The sequence below is a fragment of the Entelurus aequoreus genome, linkage group LG27 (assembly GCF_033978785.1).
Source record: "Entelurus aequoreus isolate RoL-2023_Sb linkage group LG27, RoL_Eaeq_v1.1, whole genome shotgun sequence".
Classification (NCBI taxonomy): domain Eukaryota; kingdom Metazoa; phylum Chordata; class Actinopteri; order Syngnathiformes; family Syngnathidae; genus Entelurus; species Entelurus aequoreus.
In genome coordinates, this window is record NC_084757.1 from 3,179,870 (window position 1) to 3,204,909 (window position 25,040).

General features: G+C 41.1%; 1 protein-coding gene across 5 annotated transcripts in view; it reads left to right on the top strand.

The window, feature by feature from the left end:
- Positions 1-25,040, top strand: part of LOC133644195 (tumor protein 63-like) — a 498,490-nt gene that overhangs the window by 450,026 nt on the left and 23,424 nt on the right. For 3 of the 5 annotated variants that reach the window (XM_062038540.1, XM_062038537.1, XM_062038539.1), the window contains 8 exons: positions 3,229-3,415; positions 3,481-3,596; positions 5,538-5,647; positions 5,716-5,852; positions 11,222-11,304; positions 11,388-11,512; positions 13,413-13,558; positions 13,725-13,869. In XM_062038540.1, coding sequence (XP_061894524.1) covers positions 3,229-3,415; positions 3,481-3,596; positions 5,538-5,647; positions 5,716-5,852; positions 11,222-11,304; positions 11,388-11,512; positions 13,413-13,558; positions 13,725-13,869 — 1,049 coding nt within the window. The remainder of the gene's footprint in view (positions 1-3,228; positions 3,416-3,480; positions 3,597-5,537; positions 5,648-5,715; positions 5,853-11,221; positions 11,305-11,387; positions 11,513-13,412; positions 13,559-13,724; positions 13,870-25,040) is intronic. The other 2 variants (XM_062038538.1, XM_062038541.1) reach the window with 2 other exon arrangements.

A 25,040-nucleotide genomic window follows, 5' to 3' on the forward strand; every position in this document is an offset into this window, starting at 1 on the left:
AAGGATGGAGTTAGAGTTAGATTGGAGTTAGAGTTAGGGTTATGTTGGAGTTAGGATTAGGTTGTAGTTAGAGTAAGGATGGAGTGAGAGTTAGGTTGGCGTTAGGGTTAGGCTGTAGTTAGGGTAAGGATAGAGTGAGGGTTAGGTTGGAGTTAGGGTAACGATGGAGTTAAGGTGAGGTTGGAGTTAGGGTTAGGTTGTAGTTAGGGTAAGGACGGAGTGAGGGTTAGGTTGGAGTTAGGGTAACGATGGAGTTAGGGTAAGGATGGAACTAGAGTTCGGTTGGAGTTAGGGTAAGGATGGAGTTAAGGTTCGGTTGGAGTTAGGATTAGGATGGAGTTAGGGTAAGGATTGAGCTAGGGTTAGGATGGAGTTAGGGTAAGGATGGAGTTAGGGTTTGCTTGATGTTAGGGTAGGGATGGAGTTAGGGTTAGGTTGGAGTTAGGGTTAGGATGGAGTTAGGGTAAGGATGGAACTAGGGTTCGGTTGGAGTTAGGGTTAGAATGGAGTTAGGGTAAGGTTGGAACTAGGGTTCGGTTGGAACTAGGGTTCGGTTGGAGTTAGGGTCAGGATGGAGTTAGGGTAAAGATGGAGTTAAAGTTCGGTTGGAGTTAGGGTAAGGATGGAGTTAGGGTAATCATGGAGTTATGGTAAGGATGGAGCTAGGGTTAGGATGGAGTTAGGGTAAGGATGGAGTTAGGGTTCGCTTGGAGTAAGGGTAAGGATGGAGTTAGGGTTAGGTTGGAGTTAGGGTTAGGATGGAGTTAGGGTTAGGATGGAGTTAGGGCAAGGATGGAACTAGAGTTTGGTTGGAGTTAGGGTCAGGATGGAGTTAGGGTAAAGATGGAGTTAAGGTTCGGTTGGAGTTAGGGTAAGGACGGAGTGAGGGTTAGGTTGGAGTTAGGGTAACGATGGAGTTAGGGTAAGGATGGAACTACAGTTCGGTTGGAGTTAGGGTAAGGATGGATTTAAGGTTCGGTTGGAGTTAGGATTAGGATGGAGTTAGGGTAAGGATTGAGCTAGGTTTAGGATGGAGTTAGGGTAAGGATGGAGTTAGGGTTTGCTTGATGTTAGGGTAGGGATGGAGTTAGGGTTAGGTTGGAGTTAGGGTTAGGATGGAGTTAGGGTAAGGATGGAACTAGGGTTCGGTTGGAGTTAGGGTTAGGATGGAGTTAGGGTAAGGTTGGAACTAGGGTTCGGTTGGAGTTAGGGTCAGGATGGAGTTAGGGTAAAGATGGAGTTAAAGTTCGGTTGGAGTTAGGGTAAGGATGGAGTTAGGGTAATCATGGAGTTATGGTAAGGATGGAGTTAGGGTTCGCTTGGAGTTAGGGTTAGGATGGAGTTAGGGTTAGGATGGAGTTAGGGTAAGGATGGAACTAGAGTTCGGTTGGAGTTAGGGTCAGGATGGAGTTAGGGTAAAGATGGAGTTAAGGTTCGGTTGGAGTTAGGGTAATCATGGAGTTAGGATTAGGATGGAGTTAGTGTTAGGATGGAGTTAGGGTAAGGATGGAACTAGGGTTCGGTTGGAGTTAGGGTTAGGATGGAGTTAGGGTAAGGTTGGAACTAGGGTTCGGTTGGAGTTAGGGTCAGGATGGAGTTAGGGTAAAGATGGAGTTAAAGTTCGGTTGGAGTTAGGGTAAGGATGGAGTTATGGTAAGGATGGAGTTAGGGTAAGGATGGAGTTAGGGTTCGCTTGGAGTAAGGGTAAGGATGGAGTTAGGGTTAGGTTGGAGTTAGGGTTAGGATGGAGTTAGGGTTAGGATGGAGTTAGGGTAAGGATGGAACTAGAGTTCAGTTGGAGTTAAGGTCAGGATGGAGTTAGGGTAAAGATGGAGTTAAGTTTCGGTTGGAGTTAGGGTAAGGATGGAGTTAGGGTAATCATGGAGTTAGGATTAGGATGGAGTTAGAGTTAGGATGGAGTTAGTGTTAGGATGGAGTTAGGGTAAGGATGGAACTAGGGTTCGGTTGGAGTTAGGGTTAGGATGGAGTTAGGGTAAGGTTGGAACTAGGGTTCGGTTGGAGTTAGGGTCAGGATGGAGTTAGGGTAAAGATGGAGTTAAAGTTCGGTTGGAGTTAGGGTAAGGATGGAGTTATGGTAAGGATGGAGTTAGGGTAAGGATGGGGTTAGGGTTCGCTTGGAGTAAGGGTAAGGATGGAGTTAGGGTTAGGTTGGAGTTAGGGTTAGGATGGAGTTAGGGTTAGGATGGAGTTAGGGTAAGGATGGAACTAGAGTTCAGTTGGAGTTAGGGTCAGGATGGAGTTAGGGTAAAGATGGAGTTAAGTTTCGGTTGGAGTAACGGTAAGGATGGAGTTAGGGTAATCATGGAGTTAGGATTAGGATGGAGTTAGAGTTAGGTTGGAGTTAGGGTTAGTTTGGAGTTAGGGTTAGGTTGCAGTTAGTGTAAGGATGGAGTTAAGGTTAGGTTGTAATTAGGGTAAGGATGGAGTTAGGGTTAGGTTGTAATTAGGGTAAGGATGGAGTTAGGGTTAGGTTGGAGTTAGGGTAAGGATGGAGTTAGGGTTATAAATGGTGGTAGTGTTATAAATGGTAATAAAGGGGTTATGAATGGTGATAATATACCAGTAGTGTTATAAATGGTAATGAAGGGGTTATAAATGGGGTTATAAATGGTGATAATATACCAGTAGTGTTATGAATGGTAATAAAGGGGTTATAAATGGTGATAATATACCAGTAGTGTTATAAATGGTAATAAAGGGGTTATAAATGGTGATAATATACCAGTAGTGTTATGAATGGTAATAAAGGGGTTATAAATGGTGATAATATACCAGTAGGGTTATAAATGGTAATAAAGGGGTTATAAATGGTGATAATATACCAGTAGTGTTATAAATGGTAATAAAGGGGTTATAAATGGTGATAATATACCAGTAGTGTTATAAATGGTAATAAAGGGGTTATAAATGGTGATAATATACCAGTAGTGTTATAAATGGTAATAAAGGGGTTATAAATGGTGATAATATACCAGTAGTGTTATAAATGGTAATAACGTGTGTTAGTTGTCTGCAAGTTGCAACAGACAAGCACAATGTAGCATCCTTGCTAGCAGCCAACACAACATTTGTCAACTGTTGAGAGCGACCCATTATTTTTGCTGCTATAATGAGAGATTATCATCACACCTCAACATCTCTAACATGTAAATACAAATATGTCCTGATGAGCCGTCGCCATAGCAACCGCCCTCTGCTCCCCCGCAGTACTCCACGGAGCTGAAGAAGCTCTACTGTCAGATCGCCAAGACCTGTCCCATCCAGATCAAAGTCATGACCACGCCCCCGCAGGGCGCCGTCATCCGCGCCATGCCCGTCTACAAGAAGGCGGAGCACGTGACGGAGGTGGTCAAACGCTGCCCCAACCACGAGCTGAGCCGCGAGTTCAACGACGGTACGCCCATTGATTGATTGATGGATTGATGGATGGATTGATTGATTGATTGATACTCCCATCAGGTCAAATAGCGCCCCCCAGTCACCTGATCAGGGTGGAGGGCAACAGCCACGCCCAGTATGTGGAGGACACCATCACTGGGAGGCAGAGCGTGCTGGTGCCCTACGAGCCCCCCCAGGTGTGTTACACCATCACTTGTCCCCCTTTTGCTATTCCATTAACTGTTAGCATGTTTGCATAGCACTGTTAGCATGTTAGCTTTTAGGTAGCAAACTTTGTAGGTATACACCTTAGTGTTATATGTTGTATTCCATTAACTGTTAGCATGTTTGCATAGCACTGTTAGCATGTTAGCTTTTTTATAGCAAACTTTGTAGGTATACACCTTAGTGTTATATGTTGTATTCCATTAACTGTTAGCATGTTTGCATAGCACTGTTAGCATGTTAGCTTTTAGGTAGCAAACTTTGTAGGTATACACCTTAGTGTTATATGTTGTATTCCATTAACTGTTAGCATGTTTGCATAGCACTGTTAGCATGTTAGCTTTTTTATAGCAAACTTTGTAGGTATACACCTTAGTGTTATATGTTGTATTCCATTAACTGTTAGCATGTTTGCATAGCACTGTTAGCATGTTAGCTTTTAGGTAGCAAACTTTGTAGGTATACACCTTAGTGTTATATGTTGATATTCCATTAACTGTTAGCATGTTTGCATAGCACTCTTAGCATGTTAGCTTTTAGGTAGCAAACTTTGTAGGTATACACCTTAGTGTTATATGTTGGTATTCCATTAACTGTTAGCATGTTTGCATAGCACTGTTAGCATGTTAGCTTTTAGGTAGCAAACTTTGTAGGTATACACCTTAGTGTTATATGTTGTATTCCATTAACTGTTAGCATGTTTGCATAGCACTGTTAGCATGTTAGCTTTTAGGTAGCAAACTTTGTAGGTATACACCTTAGTGTTATATGTTGTATTCCATTAACTGTTAGCATGTTTGCATAGCACTGTTAGCATGTTAGCTTTTTTATAGCAAACTTTGTAGGTATACACCTTAGTGTTATATGTTGTATTCCATTAACTGTTAGCATGTTTGCATAGCACTGTTAGCATGTTAGCTTTTAGGTAGCAAACTTTGTAGGTATACACCTTAGTGTTATATGTTGTATTCCATTAACTGTTAGCATGTTTGCATAGCACTGTTAGCATGTTAGCTTTTTTATAGCAAACTTTGTAGGTATACACCTTAGTGTTATATGTTGTATTCCATTAACTGTTAGCATGTTTGCATAGCACTGTTAGCATGTTAGCTTTTAGGTAGCAAACTTTGTAGGTATACACCTTAGTGTTATATGTTGATATTCCATTAACTGTTAGCATGTTTGCATAGCACTCTTAGCATGTTAGCTTTTAGGTAGCAAACTTTGTAGGTATACACCTTAGTGTTATATGTTGGTATTCCATTAACTGTTAGCATGTTTGCATAGCACTGTTAGCATGTTAGCTTTTAGGTAGCAAACTTTGTAGGTATACACCTTAGTGTTATATGTTGTATTCCATTAACTGTTAGCATGTTTGCATAGCACTGTTAGCATGTTAGCTTTTAGGTAGCAAACTTTGTAGGTATACACCTTAGTGTTATATGTTGTATTCCATTAACTGTTAGCATGTTTGCATAGCACTGTTAGCATGTTAGCTTTTTTATAGCAAACTTTGTAGGTATACACCTTAGTGTTATATGTTGTATTCCATTAACTGTTAGCATGTTTGCATAGCACTGTTAGCATGTTAGCTTTTTTATAGCAAACTTTGTAGGTATACACCTTAGTGTTATATGTTGGTATTCCATTAACTGTTAGCATGTTTGCATAGCACTGTTCGCATGCTAGCTTTTCTACCCCATTTTGCTCATATTTTTGGTTACCTTACACTATCTGGCTAGCGTGCTAACTGTTAGCATTTCAATTCAGTTTTGGCTCTTCAGCATTGACACAAATTGACTAGGAAATGGCATTTTGGTTTGCCAGTCTGTGACCCTCAGTGGAAAAAGTTAGGGCGCCCCTCGGGCACCTTTGTCCTGATCTGCACTAAAGGTGTTCCTGTTTCCTGGCAGGTGGGCACAGAGTTCACCACCATCTTGTACAACTTCATGTGTAACTCCAGCTGTGTTGGCGGCATGAACCGCCGGCCCATCCTCATCATCGTCACCTTGGAGACCAGAGAGTAGGTCACCTGCTCCACGCCGCCTCCGTCGCCGTTGTTGATGTTTTGCTTTGTCTTCCGCGTGCCAGCGGTCAGGTGTTGGGCCGCCGCTGCTTCGAGGCTCGGATCTGCGCCTGCCCGGGTCGAGACCGCAAGGCGGACGAGGACAGCATCCGCAAGCAGCACATCACCGACACCACAAAGACAAGTGACGGTACGAAGCGCCGTAAGTAGAGCTGGGGGACGGTGACGGGCTGTCCAACTTTACCTGTCCAACTTTACCTGTCCAACTTTACCTGTCCACTTCTACCTGTCCAACTTTACCTGTCCCACTTTACCTGTCCCACTTTACCTGTCCAACTTTACCTGTCCAACTTTACCTGTCCAACTTTACCTGTCCAACTTTACCTGTCCTACTTTACCTGTCCTACTTTACCTGTCCCACTTTACCTGTCCCACTTTACCTGTCCACCTTTACCTGTCCAACTTTACCTGTCCAACTTTACCTGTCCAACTTTACCTGTCCTACTTTACCTGTCCTACTTTACCTGTCCCACTTTACCTGTCCACCTTTACCTGTCCTCTTCTACCTGTCCAACTTTACCTGTCCACTTCCACCTGTCCCACTTCTACCTGTCCAACTTTACCTGTCCTCTTCTACCTGTCCAACTTTACCTGTCCACTTCTACCTGTCCACTTCTACCTGTCCACTTCCACCTGTCCCACTTCTACCTGTCCAACTTTACCTGTCCACTTCTACCTGTCCACTTCTACCTGTCCACTTCCACCTGTCCCACTTCTACCTGTCCAACTTTACCTGTCCACTTCTACCTGTCCAACTTTACCTGTCCACTTCCACCTGTCCCACTTCTACCTGTCCAACTTTACCTGTCCTCTTCTACCTGTCCAACTTTACCTGTCCACTTCTACATGTCCCACTTCTACCTGTCCAACTTTACCTGTCCACTTCTACCTGTCCACCATTACCTGTCCAACTTTACCTGTCCACTTCTACCTGTCCACTTCTACCTGTCCACTTTTACCTGTCCACTTCTACCTGTCCCACTTCTACCTGTCCAACTTTACCTGTCCACTTCTACCTGTCCACCGTTACCTGTCCAGTCTTTACCTGTCCAACTTTACCTGTCCTCTTCTACCTGTCCACTTCTATCTGTCCACTTCTACCTGTCCAACTTTACCTGTCCATTTCTACCTGTCCAACTTTACCTGTCCACTTCTACCTGTCCATCTTTACCTGTCCACCATTACCTGTCCAACTTTACCTGTCCACTTCTACCTGTCCACTTCTACCTGTCCACTTCTACCTGTCATACTTTACCTGTCCACTTCTACCTGTCCAGTTCTACCTGTCCAACTTTACCTGTCCATTTCTACCTGTCTACTTCTACCTGTCATACTTTACCTGTCCACTTCTACCTGTTCAGTTCTACCTGTCCAACTTTACCTGTCCACTTCTATCTGTCCACTTCTACCTGTCCAACTTTACCTGTCCATTTCTACCTGTCCACTTCTACCTGTCATACTTTACCTGTCCACTTCTACCTGTCCAGTTCTACCTGTCCTCTTCTACCTGTCCAACTTTACCTGTCCACTTCTACCTGTCCAACTTTACCTGTCCACTTCTACCTGTCCACCATTGCCTGTCCAACTTTACCTGTCCACTTCTACCTGTCCACTTCTACCTGTCCATCTTTACCTGTCCACTTCTACCTGTCCACTTCTACCTGTCCAACTTTACCTGTCCAACTTTACCTGTCCACTTCTACCTGTCCATCTTTACCTGTCCACTTCTACCTGTCCACCATTACCTGTCCAACTTTACCTGTCCACTTCTACCTGTCCACTTCTACCTGTCCAACTTTACCTGTCCACTTCTACCTGTCCACTTCTACCTGTCCATCTTTACCTGTCCACTTCTACCTGTCCACTTCTATCTGTCCCACTTTACCTGTCCACTTCTACCTGTCCACTTCTACCTGTCCACTTCTACCTGTCCACCATTACCTGTCCAACTTTACCTGTCCAACTTTACCTGTCCACTTCTACCTGTCCACTTCTACCTGTCCATCTTTACCTGTCCACTTCTACCTGTCCACTTCTACCTGTCCACCATTACCTGTCCAACTTTACCTGTCCACTTCTACCTGTCCACTTCTACCTGTCCATCTTTACCTGTCCACTTCTACCTGTCCACCATTACCTGTCCAACTTTACCTGTCCACTTCTACCTGTCCACTTCTACCTGTCCATCTTTACCTGTCCACTTCTACCTGTCCACTTCTACCTGTCCACCATTACCTGTCCAACTTTACCTGTCCACTTCTACCTGTCCACTTCTACCTGTCCATCTTTACCTGTCCACTTCTACCTGTCCACCATTACCTGTCCAACTTTACCTGTCCACTTCTACCTGTCCACTTCTACCTGTCCATCTTTACCTGTCCACTTCTACCTGTCCACTTCTACCTGTCCACCATTACCTGTCCACTTCTACCTGTCCAACTTTACCTGTCCAACTTTACCTGTCCTCTTCTACCTGTCCAACTTTACCTGTCCACTTCTACCTGTCCACTTCTACCTGTCCACTTCCACCTGTCCCACTTCTACCTGTCCAACTTTACCTGTCCACTTCTACCTGTCCACTTCTACCTGTCCACTTCCACCTGTCCCACTTCTACCTGTCCAACTTTACCTGTCCACTTCTACCTGTCCAACTTTACCTGTCCACTTCCACCTGTCCCACTTCTACCTGTCCAACTTTACCTGTCCTCTTCTACCTGTCCAACTTTACCTGTCCACTTCTACATGTCCCACTTCTACCTGTCCAACTTTACCTGTCCACTTCTACCTGTCCACCATTACCTGTCCAACTTTACCTGTCCACTTCTACCTGTCCACTTCTACCTGTCCACTTTTACCTGTCCACTTCTACCTGTCCCACTTCTACCTGTCCAACTTTACCTGTCCACTTCTACCTGTCCACCGTTACCTGTCCAGTCTTTACCTGTCCAACTTTACCTGTCCTCTTCTACCTGTCCACTTCTATCTGTCCACTTCTACCTGTCCAACTTTACCTGTCCATTTCTACCTGTCCAACTTTACCTGTCCACTTCTACCTGTCCATCTTTACCTGTCCACCATTACCTGTCCAACTTTACCTGTCCACTTCTACCTGTCCACTTCTACCTGTCCACTTCTACCTGTCATACTTTACCTGTCCACTTCTACCTGTCCAGTTCTACCTGTCCAACTTTACCTGTCCATTTCTACCTGTCTACTTCTACCTGTCATACTTTACCTGTCCACTTCTACCTGTTCAGTTCTACCTGTCCAACTTTACCTGTCCACTTCTATCTGTCCACTTCTACCTGTCCAACTTTACCTGTCCATTTCTACCTGTCCACTTCTACCTGTCATACTTTACCTGTCCACTTCTACCTGTCCAGTTCTACCTGTCCTCTTCTACCTGTCCAACTTTACCTGTCCACTTCTACCTGTCCAACTTTACCTGTCCACTTCTACCTGTCCACCATTGCCTGTCCAACTTTACCTGTCCACTTCTACCTGTCCACTTCTACCTGTCCATCTTTACCTGTCCACTTCTACCTGTCCACTTCTACCTGTCCAACTTTACCTGTCCAACTTTACCTGTCCACTTCTACCTGTCCATCTTTACCTGTCCACTTCTACCTGTCCACCATTACCTGTCCAACTTTACCTGTCCACTTCTACCTGTCCACTTCTACCTGTCCAACTTTACCTGTCCACTTCTACCTGTCCACTTCTACCTGTCCATCTTTACCTGTCCACTTCTACCTGTCCACTTCTATCTGTCCCACTTTACCTGTCCACTTCTACCTGTCCACTTCTACCTGTCCACTTCTACCTGTCCACCATTACCTGTCCAACTTTACCTGTCCAACTTTACCTGTCCACTTCTACCTGTCCACTTCTACCTGTCCATCTTTACCTGTCCACTTCTACCTGTCCACTTCTACCTGTCCACCATTACCTGTCCAACTTTACCTGTCCACTTCTACCTGTCCACTTCTACCTGTCCATCTTTACCTGTCCACTTCTACCTGTCCACCATTACCTGTCCAACTTTACCTGTCCACTTCTACCTGTCCACTTCTACCTGTCCATCTTTACCTGTCCACTTCTACCTGTCCACTTCTACCTGTCCACCATTACCTGTCCAACTTTACCTGTCCACTTCTACCTGTCCATTTCTACCTGTCCATCTTTACCTGTCCACTTCTACCTGTCCACCATTACCTGTCCAACTTTACCTGTCCACTTCTACCTGTCCACTTCTACCTGTCCATCTTTACCTGTCCACTTCTACCTGTCCACTTCTACCTGTCCACCATTACCTGTCCACTTCTACCTGTCCAACTTTACCTGTCCACTTCTACCTGTCCATCTTTACCTGTCCACTTCTACCTGTCCACTTCTACCTGTCCAACTTTACCTGTCCACTTCTACCTGTCCACTTCTACCTGTCCACTTTACCTGTCCCACTTTACCTGTCCACTTCTACCTGTCCACTTCTACCTGTCCAACTTTACCTGTCCACTTCTACCTGTCCACTTCTACCTGTCCACTTCTACCTGTCCATCTTTACCTGTCCACTTCTACCTGTCCACTTCTACCTGTCCACCATTACCTGTCCACTTCTACCTGTCCAACTTTACCTGTCCACTTCTACCTGTCCACTTCTACCTGTCCATCTTTACCTGTCCATTTCTACCTGTCCACTTCTACCTGTCCACCATTACCTGTCCAACTTTACCTGTCCACTTCTACCTGTCCATCTTTACCTGTCCACTTCTACCTGTCCACCATTACCTGTCCAACTTTACCTGTCCACTTCTACCTGTCCACTTCTACCTGTCCATCTTTACCTGTCCATTTCTACCTGTCCACTTCTACCTGTCCACCATTACCTGTCCAACTTTACCTGTCCACTTCTACCTGTCCACTTCTACCTGTCCATCTTTACCTGTCCACTTCTACCTGTCCACCATTACCTGTCCAACTTTACCTGTCCACTTCTACCTGTCCACTTCTACCTGTCCAACTTTATTTGTCCAACTTTACCTGTCCAACTTTACTTGTCCAGTTCTACCTGCCGAACTTTACCTGTCTAACTTTACCCATTTAACTTTACCCGTCTAACTTTACCTGTCTAACTTTACCTGCCGAACTTTACCTATCTAACTTTACCTGTCCAGTTCTACCTGTCGAACTTTACCTGCTGAGCTTTACCTAGTGCACTCTACCCGTCGAGCTCTACCTGCCGAGCTTTACCTAGTGCACGTTACCAGCCGAGCTCTACCTGCCGAGCTTTACCTAGTGCACGTTACCAGCCGAGCTCTACCTGCCGAGCTTTACCTAGTGCACGTTACCAGCCGAACTCTACCTGCCGAGCTTTACCTAGTGCACGTTACCAGCCGAGCTCTACCTGCCGAGCTTTACCTAGTGCACGTTACCAGCCGAGCTCTACCTGCGGCTGGTTCCCTGCTGTGGCGTAGACCCGCCCACACTCACCTGGTGCTCTCCTCCTTGCAGCGTTCCGCCAGGTGTCACACGGCATTCAGATGTCGGCCATCAAGAAGAGGAGATCCAGCGATGAGGAAGTCTTTTGTTTGCCGGTGAGTACAAGCCCCGCCTCCCGACGTCACATGACCGTTTGCCGCCTCCCCCCTGACCGCCATCTTCTGTCGCTTCCTGTCAGATCAAAGGGCGTGAAATTTACGAGATTCTGGTGAAGATCAAAGAGTCTTTGGAGCTGATGCAGCTTCTGCCACAACACACCATCGAGTCGTATCGACAGCAGCAGCAGAACCTTCTGCAGAAGCAGTGAGTACCACCACTCTTTAATGGGTGTATCATATCTGATACAAGGGTTTACCTTCTCTATGTCGCCACACAATCACAAGCCAGGGTGTATCATCTCTGATACAAGGGTTTACCTTCTCTATGTCGCCACACAATCACAAGCCAGGGTGTATCATATCTGATACAAGGGTTTACCTTCTCTATGTCGCCACGCAATCACAAGCCAGGGTGTATCATCTCTGATACAAGGGTTTACCTTCTCTGTCGCCACGCAATCACAAGACAGGGTGTATCATCTCTGATACAAGGGTTTACCTTCTCTATGTCGCCAGGTAGGAGGTTGAGGGGATACTAGGTCCTTGAGGTAGGAGGTTGAAGGGAGACTAGGTCCTTGAGGTAGAAGGTTGAGGGGATACTAGGTCCTTGAGGTAGGAGGTTGAGGGGAGACTAGGTCCTTGAGGTAGAAGGTTGAGGGGATACTAGGTCCTTGAGGTAGGAGGTTGAGGGGAGACTAGGTCCTTGAGGTAGGAGGTTGAGGGGAGACTAGGTCCTTGAGGTTGAGGGAAAACTAGGTCCTTGAGGTAGGAGGTTGAGGGGATACTAGGTCCTTGAGGTTGAGGGAAAACTAGGTCCTTGAGGTAGGAGGTTGAGGGGATACTAGGTCCTTGAGGTAGAAGGTTGAGGGGATACTAGGTCCTTGAGGTAGGAGGTTGAGGGGAGACTAGGTCCTTGAGGTTGAGGGAAAACTAGGTCCTTGAGGTAGGAGGTTGAGGGGAGACTAGGTCCTTGAGGTAGGAGGTTGAGGGGAGACTAGGTCCTTGAGGTAGGAGGTTGAGGGGAGACTAGGTCCTTGAAATCGGAGGTTGAGGGGAAACTAGGTCCTTGAGGTAGGAGGTTGAGGGGAGACTAGGTCCTTGAAATCGGAGGTTGAGGGGAAACTAGGTCCTTGAGGTAGGAGATTGAGGGGAGACTAGATCCTTGAGGTCAGAGGTTGAGGGGAGACTAGGTCCTTGAGGTAGGAGGTTGAGGGGAAACTAGGTCCTTGAGGTAGGAGATTGAGGAGATACTAGGTCCTTGAGGTCAGAGGTTGAGGGGAAACTAGGTCCTTGAGGTAGGAGGTTGAGGGGATACTAGGTCCTTGAGGTAGGAGGTTGAGGGGATACTAGGTGGTTGAGGTAGGAGGTTGAGGGGATACTAGGTGGTTGAGGTTTGCGCACTCTCGTCAGGATCTTCGCTGTGCTGTTTTGGATGTACTGCAGTTTTTTTAGGCTCTTTTTGGGGACCCTGACAAGAAGTGCGTTGCAGTAATAATAATTCCATTGACTGCATTGTAAGTGTAAAGTGCAACACTAATAAAATCTATTATTATTACTTTTGACGGCGTTTATTTACGAGTCAGAAAACGTATGTCTTGTAATGATAGACATTTTTTAAAAAGTGCAGTTCCAAAAAAAAAAGGCCTGCAAGTTGAGTGAGTAATCTGTGTCTTCACTGCCCTCTTGTGGCCTCCTGCAGTATTGCACCTTATCCTATTTCCCTTTCCTTATCCTGTCCTCTCTGCTTCCTCCCGGCAGTCTGATCCAGACTCGCCTGGCCAGTCACCTTCTGGAGCCTGCAGCCTCCTCCTGAACCTTCCTCCTTCCTCCTCCTCCTTCCTCTTTCATGGCCTCTCTGAGGACGTCACGCCCCCTGCTGGACTCTTTGTCTCCTAGCGTGTGTTTGCATGTCCCGAGTGCGTGGTCAGAGCTGGACTCGCCGAGCCTTTTATTGTGAAGGAGGGAAATGCTGGTCATGTGACTGCAGGCAGTTTCTTCTCCCTCCTCCCGTCTGTTTGAAACAGATGCTTCGTGGCTCTTAATAAAATAGATTTGCTCCTCCTGGTTGTTGTTTCTTGTCATTAAACGCCCCGCCCCCTCCGCAGGACGTCGATGGCGCCCCAGCCCAGCTTCGGCCCCAGCTCGCCGACACACAATAAAGTCAACAAGCTGCCGTCCGTCAGTCAGCTGATCAACCCCCAGCAGCGCAACACGCTCACCCCGTCCGCCATGTCCGGCGGTCTGACTGACAGTAAGTGGCACCCCGCCTACCTCTCGCACTTCCTCTTTTAGTCAGGCCACGCCCCCCTCCCTCGCACCCCCCGCCCACTTTAAAAACTGCGAAAACGCCCCCCGATAGTCGGCTTAAAAAAAAAAAAAAAGTCAAAGGCTGACCGCCGCTGCTTTTGTCTCTGCAGTGACTCCCATGATGGGCACTCACATGCCAATGGGCGCTGACATGAGTTCACTGAGCCCCTCCCACGCCCTGCAGCCCCAGCTGCCCCTGGTGCCCTCACACTGTACCCCCCCTCCTCCGTACCCCATGGACAGCAGCATCTCCAGGTACCCAGCCACCTAAAACCCAAACTAGCTCTCACAACAACAGAAAAAACCACAAGAAATTACTTTAAAACGTGTAAAAAAAACAAAACAAAAGCAGTGAAGTTGTCAGGTTGTGTAAAATGTAAATAAAAAGAGAATACAACAAATCCTGCAAAGACAAGATATTTCATGTTCACACTGACAAACTGAGGGTTTTTTTTGCAAATAATCATGAACTTGGAATTTAATGGCAGCAACATATTGCAAAAAAGGCATTTTTACCACTGTGTTACATGGCCTTTCCTTTTAACAACACCCAGTAAAGGTTTGGGAACTGAGGAGACACATTTAAGTTGTTCAACAGTCTCCCTTCTCATATTTTAGCCTTCACACATTTTCAATGTCTGGACTACAGGCAGGCCAGTCTAGTACCCGCACTCTTTTACTATGACTGTTGTAACACGTGGCTTGGCGTCGTCTTGCTGAAATAAGCAGGGGCGTCCATGATAACGACATATGTTGCTCCAAAAGCTGTATGTACCTTTCAGCATTAATGGTGCCTTCACAGATGTGTAAGTTACCCATGTCTTGGCCACTAATACACCCCCATACCATCACACATGCTGACTTTTACACTTTCACCCTAGAACAGTCCGGGTGGTTCTTTTCCTTTTTGGTTTTCAAATGTGGACTCGTCAGACCACGGAACACTTTTCCACTTTGTACAAGTCCATCTTAGATGAGCTCGGGCCCAGCGATGCCGGCGGCGTTTCTGGGTGTTGTTGATAAATGGCTTTGGCTTTGCATAGTAGAGTTTTAACTTGCACTTCCAGATGTAGCGACCAACTGTAGTTACTGACAGTGGGTTTCTGAAGTGTTCATGTGGTGATATCCTTTACACACTGATGTCGCCTTTTTGATGCAGTACCGCCTGAGGGATCCAAGGTGTGTAATATCGTGGCTTACGTGCAGTGATTTCAGTCAGATTCTCTGAACCTTTTGATGATATCACGCAGCGTAGATGGTGAAATCCCTAAATTCCTTGCAATAAGCTGGTTGAGAAATGTTGTTCTCAGGCATTTGTTGACAAAGTGGTGACCCTCGCCCCGTCCTTGTTAGTGAACGACTGAGCATTTCATGGAAGCTGCTTTTATACCCAATCATGGCACCCACCTGTTCCCAATTTGCCTGTTCACCTGTGGGACGTTCCAAATAAGTCTTTGATGAGCATTCCTCAACTCTCTCACTCTTTTTTGCCACTTGTGCCAGCTTTTTTGAAACATGTTGCAGGCATCAAATTCCAAATGAGCTAATATTTGCAAAACAATAACAAAGTTTGTCAGTGTGAACATGAAATATCTTGTCTTTGCAGTCTATTCAATTGAATATAAGTTGACAAGGATTTGTTGTATTCTCTTTTTATTTACCTTTTACACAACGTGACTACTTCCCTGCTTGGTAGTTAGTACAGCAGTGACTAGTTCCCTGCTTGGTAGTTAGTACACAAGGTGACTACTTCCCTGCTTGGTAGTTAGTACACCAGTGACTACTTCCCTGCTTGGTAGTTAGTACACAAGGTGACTAGTTCCCTGCTTGGTAGTTAGTACAGCAGTGACTACTTCCCTGCTTGGTAGTTAGTACACAAGGTGACTACTTCCCTGCTTGGTAGTTAGTACACCAGTGACTACTTCCCTGCTTGGTAGTTAGTACACAAGGTGACTACTTCCCTGCTTGGTAGTTAGTACACCAGTGACTACTTCCCTGCTTGGTAGTTAGTACACAAGGTGACTACTTCCCTGCTTGGTAGTTAGTACACAAGGTGACTAGTTCCCTGCTTGGTAGTTAGTACACAAGGTGACTAGTTCCCTGCTTGGTAGTTAGTACACCAGTGACTACTTCCCTGCTTGGTAGTTAGTACAGCAGTGACTACTTCCCTGCTTGGTAGTTAGTACACCAGTGACTAGTTCCCTGCTTGGTAGTTAGTACACAAGGTGACTAGTTCCCTGCTTGGTAGTTAGTATACAAGGTGACTAGTTCCCTGCTTGGTAGTTAGTATACAAGGTGACTAGTTCCCTGCTTAGTAGTTAGTACACAAGGTGACTACTTCCCTGCTTGGTAGTTAGTATACAAGGTGACTAGTTCCCTGCTTGGTAGTTAGTACACAAGGTGACTAGTTCCCTGCTTGGTAGTTAGTATACAAGGTGACTAGTTCCCTGCTTGGTAGTTAGTACACAAGGTGACTACTTCCCTGCTTGGTAGTTAGTATACAAGGTGACTCGTTCCCTGCTTGGTAGTTAGTACACAAGGTGACTAGTTCCCTGCTTGGTAGTTAGTACAGCAGTGACTACTTCCCTGCTTGGTAGTTAGTACAGCAGTGACTAGTTCCCTGCTTGGTAGTTAGTACACAACGTGACTAGTTTCCTGCTTGGTAGTTAGTACACCAGTGACTAGTTCCCTGCTTGGTAGTTAGTACAGCAGTGACTACTTCCCTGCTTGGTAGTTAGTACACAACGTGACTAGTTCCCTGCTTGGTAGTTAGTACACAACGTGACTAGTTCCCTGCTTGGTAGTTAGTACAGCAGTGACTAGTTCCCTGCTTGGTAATTAGTACAGCAGTGACTAGTTCCCTGCTTGGTAGTTAGTACACCAGTGACTAGTTCCCTGCTTGGTAGTTAGTATACAAGGTGACTAGTTCCCTGCTTGGTAGTTAGTACACCAGTGACTACTTCCCTGCTTGGTAGTTAGTACACCAGTGACTAGTTCCCTGCTTGGTAGTTAGTGTACAAGGTGACTAGTTCCCTGCTTGGTAGTTAGTACAGCAGTGACTAGTTCCCTGCTTGGTAGTTAGTACAGCAGTGACTAGTTCCCTGCTTGGTAGTTAGTATACAAGGTGACTAGTTCCCTGCTTGGTAGTTAGTACACAAGGTGACTAGTTCCCTGCTTGGTAGTTAGTACACCAGTGACTAGTTCCCTGCTTGGTAGTTAGTACAGCAGTGACTAGTTCCCTGCTTGGTAGTTAGTACACAAGGTGACTAGTTCCCTGCTTGGTAGTTAGTACACCAGTGACTAGTTCCCTGCTTGGTAGTTAGTATACAAGGTGACTAGTTCCCTGCTTGGTAGTTAGTACAGCAGTGACTAGTTCCCTGCTTGGTAGTTAGTACACCAGTGACTAGTTCCCTGCTTGGTAGTTAGTATACAAGGTGACTAGTTCCCTGCTTGGTAGTTAGTACACAAGGTGACTAGTTCCCTGCTTGGTAGTTAGTACAGCAGTGACTAGTTCCCTGCTTGGTAGTTAGTATACAAGGTGACTAGTTCCCTGCGTGGTAGTTAGTATACAAGGTGACTAGTTCCCTGCTTGGTAGTTAGTACACAAGGTGACTAGTTCCCTGCTTGGTAGTTAGTACAGCAGTGACTAGTTCCCTGCTTGGTAGTTAGTACAGCAGTGACTAGTTCCCTGCTTGGTAGTTAGTATACAAGGTGACTACTTCCCTGCTTGGTAGTTAGTACAGCAGTGACTAGTTCCCTGCTTGGTAGTTAGTGAGTGGTGAAGCTGCTGCGTGGCAAAGAAGGATGTTTTCTGACGTGAGCATCCAAAGATTCCATTCAAGCTGATGCTGGTTGTGTAATATTTAACTTATTTAACTTAGTATGTGACTTTTTGAAAAGGGCTTGCAGGTTAGAGAGTTGTGGTTACAAGGAGATGTCCTGAAACAAAATAGATAGTACAATCAAATAAAAGTGTATAAATATAAACATATTTTGTTTTCCATCACACATTTGTAATTAAGCGGAAGTGATTCAGATGTAAACACCTTCTTTGGCCAGCAAACATTCCATTCCTCTTCCATGCCAGCTCACTGGGAACTAAACTAAACTAAACTAAACTAAACTAAACTAAACTAAGATCCTTCTGCTTGATGGACATGACTCCAAAAAAAGTGATTCTCAGGAGAAAAAACTTAACAGATTTTTGTAAATGATTCATCAATTTAGAATTGAAATGAATAAGAATTCAGATGTGAATCCATTCACTAAATATTAGGAGCGTGAATCTTTGGCCAGCCACTTAATCATTTGTTTGGATTCCTGCGGTGACTAGTTAGATGGTGTATTACTAGTACTGTGTCAATACTAGTTAGATGATCTATTACTAGTACTGTGTCAATACTAGTTAGATGATCTATTACTAGTTTAATATTAATACTAGTTAGAATATCTATTACTAGTATAGTATCAATACTAGTTAGATGATGTATTACTTGTACTGTGTCAATACTAGTTAGATTATCTATTACTAGTATAGTATCAATACTAGTTAGATGATGTATTACTTGTACTGTGTCAATACTAGTTAGATTATCTATTACTAGTATAGTATCAATACTAGTTAGATTATGTATTACTTGTACTGTGTCAATACTAGTTAGATGATCTATTACTAGTACTGTGTCAATACTAGTTAGAGGATGTATTACTAGTACTGTGTCAATACTAGTTAGAGTATGTATTACTAGTACTGTGTCAATATTAGTTAGATGATGTATTACTAGTACTGTGTCAATACTAGTTAGATGATCTATTACTAGTTTAATATTAATACTAGTTAGAATATGTATTACTAATACTGTTTCAATACTAGTTAGATGATCTATTACTAGCTTAGTATTAATACTAGTTAGATGATGTATTACTAGTAATGTGCAAATACTAGTTAGATGATCTATTACTAGTTTAATATTAATACTAGTTAGAATATGTATTACTAATACTGTTTCAATACTAGTTAGATGATCTATTACTAGTTTAGTATTAATACTAGTTAGATGATGTATTACTAGTAATGTGCAAATACTAGTTAGATTATCTATTACTAGTTTAATATTAATACTAGTTAAGAGTAGGTATTACTAATACTGTGTCAATACTAGTTAGATGATCTATTACTAGTAATGTGTCAATACTAGCTAGATGATGTATTACTAGTACTGTGTCAATACTAGTTAGCTTATATATTACTAGTTTAGTATTAATACTAGTTAGATGATGTATTACTGGCACAGCATCAATACTACTTAGAGGAGGTATTACTGGTACTGTGTCAATACTAGTTAAATGATCTATTACTAGTTTAGTATTAATACTATTTAGATTATGTATTACTAGTACTGTGTCAATACTAGTTAGATTGTGTATTACTAGTACAGTTTCAATACTACTTAGATTATTTATTACCAGTACTGTGTCAATACTAGTTAGATTATGTATTACTAGTACAGTATCAATACTAGTTCAATTATGTATTACTATTACTCTGTTAATACTAGTTAGATGTATTACTAGTACAGTATTAATACTAGTTAGATGATGTATTGCTAGTATAGTATCAATACTAGTATCATCTGCTGACTGAAGAATCCTCCATCAAGTCTTTTATTGGGCGCCAAACAATCATCCATGCCACACCCACTTCAAGCCCACTTCTTCTAGTTAGATTATGTATTACTAGTACAGTATCAATACTAGTTAGATGATTGATTACTAGTACAGTACTATTACTAGTTAGATGATGTATTACTAGTACTGTGTCAATACTAGGTATATGATGTATTACTAGTACAGTAACAATGCTAATTAGATGATTTATTACTAGTATAGTATTAATACTAGTTAGATTGTTTATTACTAGTATAGTATTAATACTAGTTAGGTGATGTATTACTACTATAGTATCAATACTAGTTAGATTATGTATTACTTGTACTGTGTAAATACTAGCTAGATGATGTATTACTAGTACAGTATCAATACTAGTTATATGATGTAATACTAGTATAGTATCAATACTAGTTAGATGATGTATTGCTGGTACAGTATTAATACTAGTTAGATTATGTATTACAAGTACAGTATCAATACTAGTTAGATGATTTATTACTAGTACAATATCAATACTATTTTGATGATTTATTACTAGTACCGTATCAATACTATTTTGATGATCTATTACTAGTACAGTATCAATACTAGATGATGTATTACTAGTAAACTATCAATACTAGATGGTTTATTACCAGTACAGTATCAATACTAGTTTGATGATCTATTACTAGTACCGTATTAATACTATTATGATGATGTATTAGTAGTACAGTATCAATACTAGATTATGTATTACTATTACAGTATCAATACTAGATGATTTATTACTAGTACAGTATCAATACCATTTTGATGATTTATTACCGGTACAGTATCAATACTAGATGTATTACTTGTACAGTATTAATACTAGTTAGATGATTTATTACTAGTACAGTATCAATACTAGATGATGTATTACTTGTATTGTGGCAATACTAGTTATATGATGTATTACTAGTACTGTGGAAATACTAGTTAGATGATGTATTACTAGTACTGTGGCAATACTAGTTAGATGATGTATTACTAGTACTGTGGCAATACTAGTTAGATGATGTATTAGTAGTACAGTATCAATACTAGATGTTGTTTCACTAGTAGAGTATCAATACTAGTTAGATTAATGTATTACTACTAACTACCAAGCAGTGAAGTAGTCACGTTGTGTAAAAGGTAAATAAAAAGAGAATACAACAAATCCTTTTCAACTTATATTCAATTGAAGACTGCAAAGACAAGATATTTCATGTTCACACTGAGAAACTTTGTTATTGTTTTGCAAATATTAGCTCATTTGGAATTTGGTGCCTGCAACATGTTTCCAAAAAGCTGGCACAAGTGGCAAAAAAGACTGAGAGAGTTGAGGAATGCTCATCAAAGACTTATTTGGAACATCCCACAGGTGAACAGGCTAATTGGGAACAGGTGGGTGCCATGATTGGCTATAAAAGCAGCTTCCATGAAATGCTCAGTCGTTCACAAACAAGGACGGGGGCGAGGGTCACCACTTTGTCAACAAATGCCTGAGCAAATTGTTGAACAACAACATTTCTCAACCAGCTTATTGCAAGGAATTTAGGGATTTCACCATCTACGCTCCGTGATATCATCAAAAGGTTCAGACAATCTGGAGAAATCACTGCACGTAAGCCATGATATTACACACCTTGGACCCCTCAGGCGGTACTGCATCAAAAAGCGACATCAGTGTGTAAAGGATATCACCACATGGGCTCAGGAACACTTCAGAAAACCACTGTCAGTAACTACAGTCGGTCGCTACATCTGTACGTGCAAGTTAAAACTCTACTATGCAAAGCCAAAGCCATTTATCAACAACACCCAGAAACACATTTGCTGGGCCTGAGCTCATCTAAGATGGACTGATACAAAGTGGAAAAGTGTTCTGTGGTCTGACGAGTCCACATTTCAAATTGTTTTTGGAAACGGTGGACGTCGTGTCCTCCGGACCAAAGAGGAAAAGAACCATCCGGACTGTTCTAGGGTGAAAGTGTAAAAGGCAGCATGTGTGATGGTATGGTGGTGTATTAGTGGCCAAGACATGGGTAACTTACACATCTGTGAAGGCACCATTAATGCTGAAAGGTACATACAGCTTTTGGAGCAACATATGTTGCCATCCAAGCATGGACGCCCCTGCTTATTTCAGTAAGACGATGCCAAGCCAGGTGTTACAACAGTCATAGTAAAAGAGTGCGGGTACTAGACTGGCCTGCCTGTAGTCCAGACATTGAAAATGTGAAGGCTAAAATATGAGAAGGGAGACTGTTGAACAACTTAAGCTGTACATCAAGCAAGAATGGGAAAGAATTCCACTTCAAAAATGTGTCTCCTCACTTCCCAAACCTTTACTGGGTGTTGTTAAAAGGAAAGGCCATGTAACACACTGGTAAAAATAATGATTAAGTTTGTCAGTGTGAACATGAAATATCTTATCTTTGCAGTCTATTCAATTGAATATAAGTTGAAAAGGATTTGTTGTATTCTCTTTTTATTTACCTTTTACACAACGTGACTACTTCACTACTTTTGTGGTTTGTATTACAGTATCAATACTAGTTAGATGGTTGATTATTAGTACAGTATCAATACTAGTTAGATGGTTGATTATTAGTACAGTATCAATACTAGTTAGATGGTTGATTATTAGTACAGTATCAATACTAGTTAGATGGTTGATTATTAGTACAGTATCAATACTAGTTAGATGGTTGATTATTAGTACAGTATCAATACTAGTTAGATGGTTGATTATTAGTACAGTATCAATACTAGTTAGATGGTTGATTATTAGTACAGTATTAATACTAGTTAGATGGTTGATTATTAGTACAGTATCAAGACTTGTTAGATGGTTGATTATAAGTACAGTATCAAGACTAGTTAGATGATTGATTATTAGTACAATATCAATACTAGTTAGATGGTTGATTATTAGTTCTGTATTATTACTAGTTAGATGGTTGATTATTAGTTCTGTATTATTACTAGTTAGATGGTTGATTATTAGTTCTGTATTATTACTAGTTAGATGGTTGATTATTAGTACAGTATTATTACTAGTTACATGGTTGATTATTAGTACAGTATCAAGACTAGTTAGATGGTTGATTATTAGTACAGTATCAAGACTAGTTAGATGGTTGATTATTAGTTCTGTATTATTACTAGTTAGATGGTTGATTATTAGTACAGTATCAAGACTAGTTAGATGGTTGATTATAAGTACAGTATCAAGACTAGTTAGATGATTGATTATTAGTACAATATCAATACTAGTTAGATGGTTGATTATTAGTTCTGTATTATTACTAGTTGGATGGTTGATTATTAGTTCTGTATTATTACTAGTTAGATGGTTGATTATTAGTTCTGTATTATTACTAGTTGGATGGTTGATTATTAGTTCTGTATTATTACTAGTTGGATAGTTGATTATTAGTTATGTATTATTACTAGTTGGATGGTTGATTATTAGTTCTGTATTATTACTAGTTAGATGGTTGATTATTAGTTCTGTATTATTACTAGTTAGATGGTTGATTATTGGTACAGTATTATTACTAGTTAGATGGCTGATTATTAGTACAGTATTATTACTAGTTAGATGGTTGATTATTAGTTCTGTATTATTACTAGTTAGATGGTTGATTATTAGTACAGTATCAATACTAGTTAGATGGTTGATTATTAGTACAGTATCAAGACTAGTTAGATGGTTGATTATTAGTTCTGTATTATTACTAGTTAGATGGTTGATTATTAGTACAGTATTATTACTAGTTACATTGTTGATTATTAGTACAGTATCAAGACTAGTTAGATGGTTGATTATTAGTACAGTATCAAGACTAGTTAAATGGTTGATTATTAGTTCTGTATTATTACTAGTTAGATGGTTGATTATTAGTACAGTATCAAGACTAGTTAGATGGTTGATTATAAGTACAGTATCAAGACTAGTTAGATGATTGATTATTAGTACAGTATCAATACTAGTTAGATGGTTGATTATTAGTTCTGTATTATTACTAGTTGGATGGTTGATTATTAGTTCTGTATTATTACTAGTTAGATGGTTGATTATTAGTTCTGTATTATTACTAGTTGGATGGTTGATTATCAGTTCTGTATTATTACTAGTTAGATGATGTATTACTAGTACAGTATTATTACTAGTTAGATGGTTGATTATTAGTACAGTATTATTACTAGTTAGATGGTTGATTATTAGTCCTGTATTATTACTAGTTAGATGGTTGATTATTGGTACAGTATTATTACTAGTTAGATGGCTGATTATTAGTACAGTATTATTACTAGTTAGATGGTTGATTATTAGTACAGTATTATAACTAGTTAGATGGTTGATTATTAGTTCTGTATTATTACTAGTTAGATGGTTGATTATTGGTACATTATTATTACTAGTTAGATGGTTGATTATTAGTACAGTATTATTACTAGTTAGATGGTTGATTATTAGTTCTGTATTATTACTAGTTAGATGGTTGATTATTAGTACAGTATCAAGACTAGTTAGATGGTTGATTATAAGTACAGTATCAAGACTAGTTAGATGATTGATTATTAGTACAGTATCAATACTAGTTAGATGGTTGATTATTAGTTCTGTATTATTACTAGTTAGATGGTTGATTATTGGTACAGTATTATTACTAGTTAGATGGTTGATTATTAGTACAGTATTATTACTAGTTAGATGGTTGATTATTAGTTCTGTATTATTACTAGTTAGATGATGTATTACTAGTACAGTATTATTACTAGTTAGATGGTTGATTATTAGTACAGTATTATTACTAGTTAGATGGTTGATTATTAGTACAGTATTATAACTAGTTGGATGGTTGATTATTAGTTCTGTATTATTACTAGTTAGATGGTTGATTATTGGTACAGTATTATTACTAGTTAGATGGTTGATTATTAGTACAGTATTTTACTAGTTAGATGGTTGATTATTAGTTCTGTATTATTACTAGTTAGATGGTTGATTATTAGTACAGTATCAAGACTAGTTAGATGGTTGATTATAAGTACAGTATCAAGACTAGTTAGATGGTTGATTATTAGTACAGTATCAATACTAGTTAGATGGTTGATTATTAGTTCTGTATTATTACTAGTTAGATGGTTGATTATTGGTACAGTATTATTACTAGTTAGATGGTTGATTATTAGTACAGTATTATTACTAGTTAGATGGTTGATTATTGGTACAGTATTATTACTAGTTAGATGGTTGATTATTAGTTCTGTATTATTACTAGTTAGATGGTTGATTATTAGTACAGTATTATTACTAGTTAGATGGTTGATTATTAGTTCTGTATTTTTAATAGTTAGATGGTTGATTATTAGTTCTGTACTATTACTAGTTAGATTATGTATTAGTAGTACAGTATCAAGACTAGTTAGATGGTTGATTATTAGTACAGTATCAAGACTAGTTAGATGGTTGATTATTAGTTCTGTATTATTACTAGTTAGATGGTTGATTATTAGTACAGTATCAAGACTAGTTCGATGGTTGATTATAAGTACAGTATCAAGACTAGTTAGATGATTGATTATTAGTACAATATCAATACTAGTTAGATAGTTGATTATTAGTTCTGTATTATTACTAGTTGGATGGTTGATTATTAGTTCTGTATTATTACTAGTTAGATGGTTGATTATTAGTTCTGTATTATTACTAGTTGGATGGTTGATTATTAGTTCTG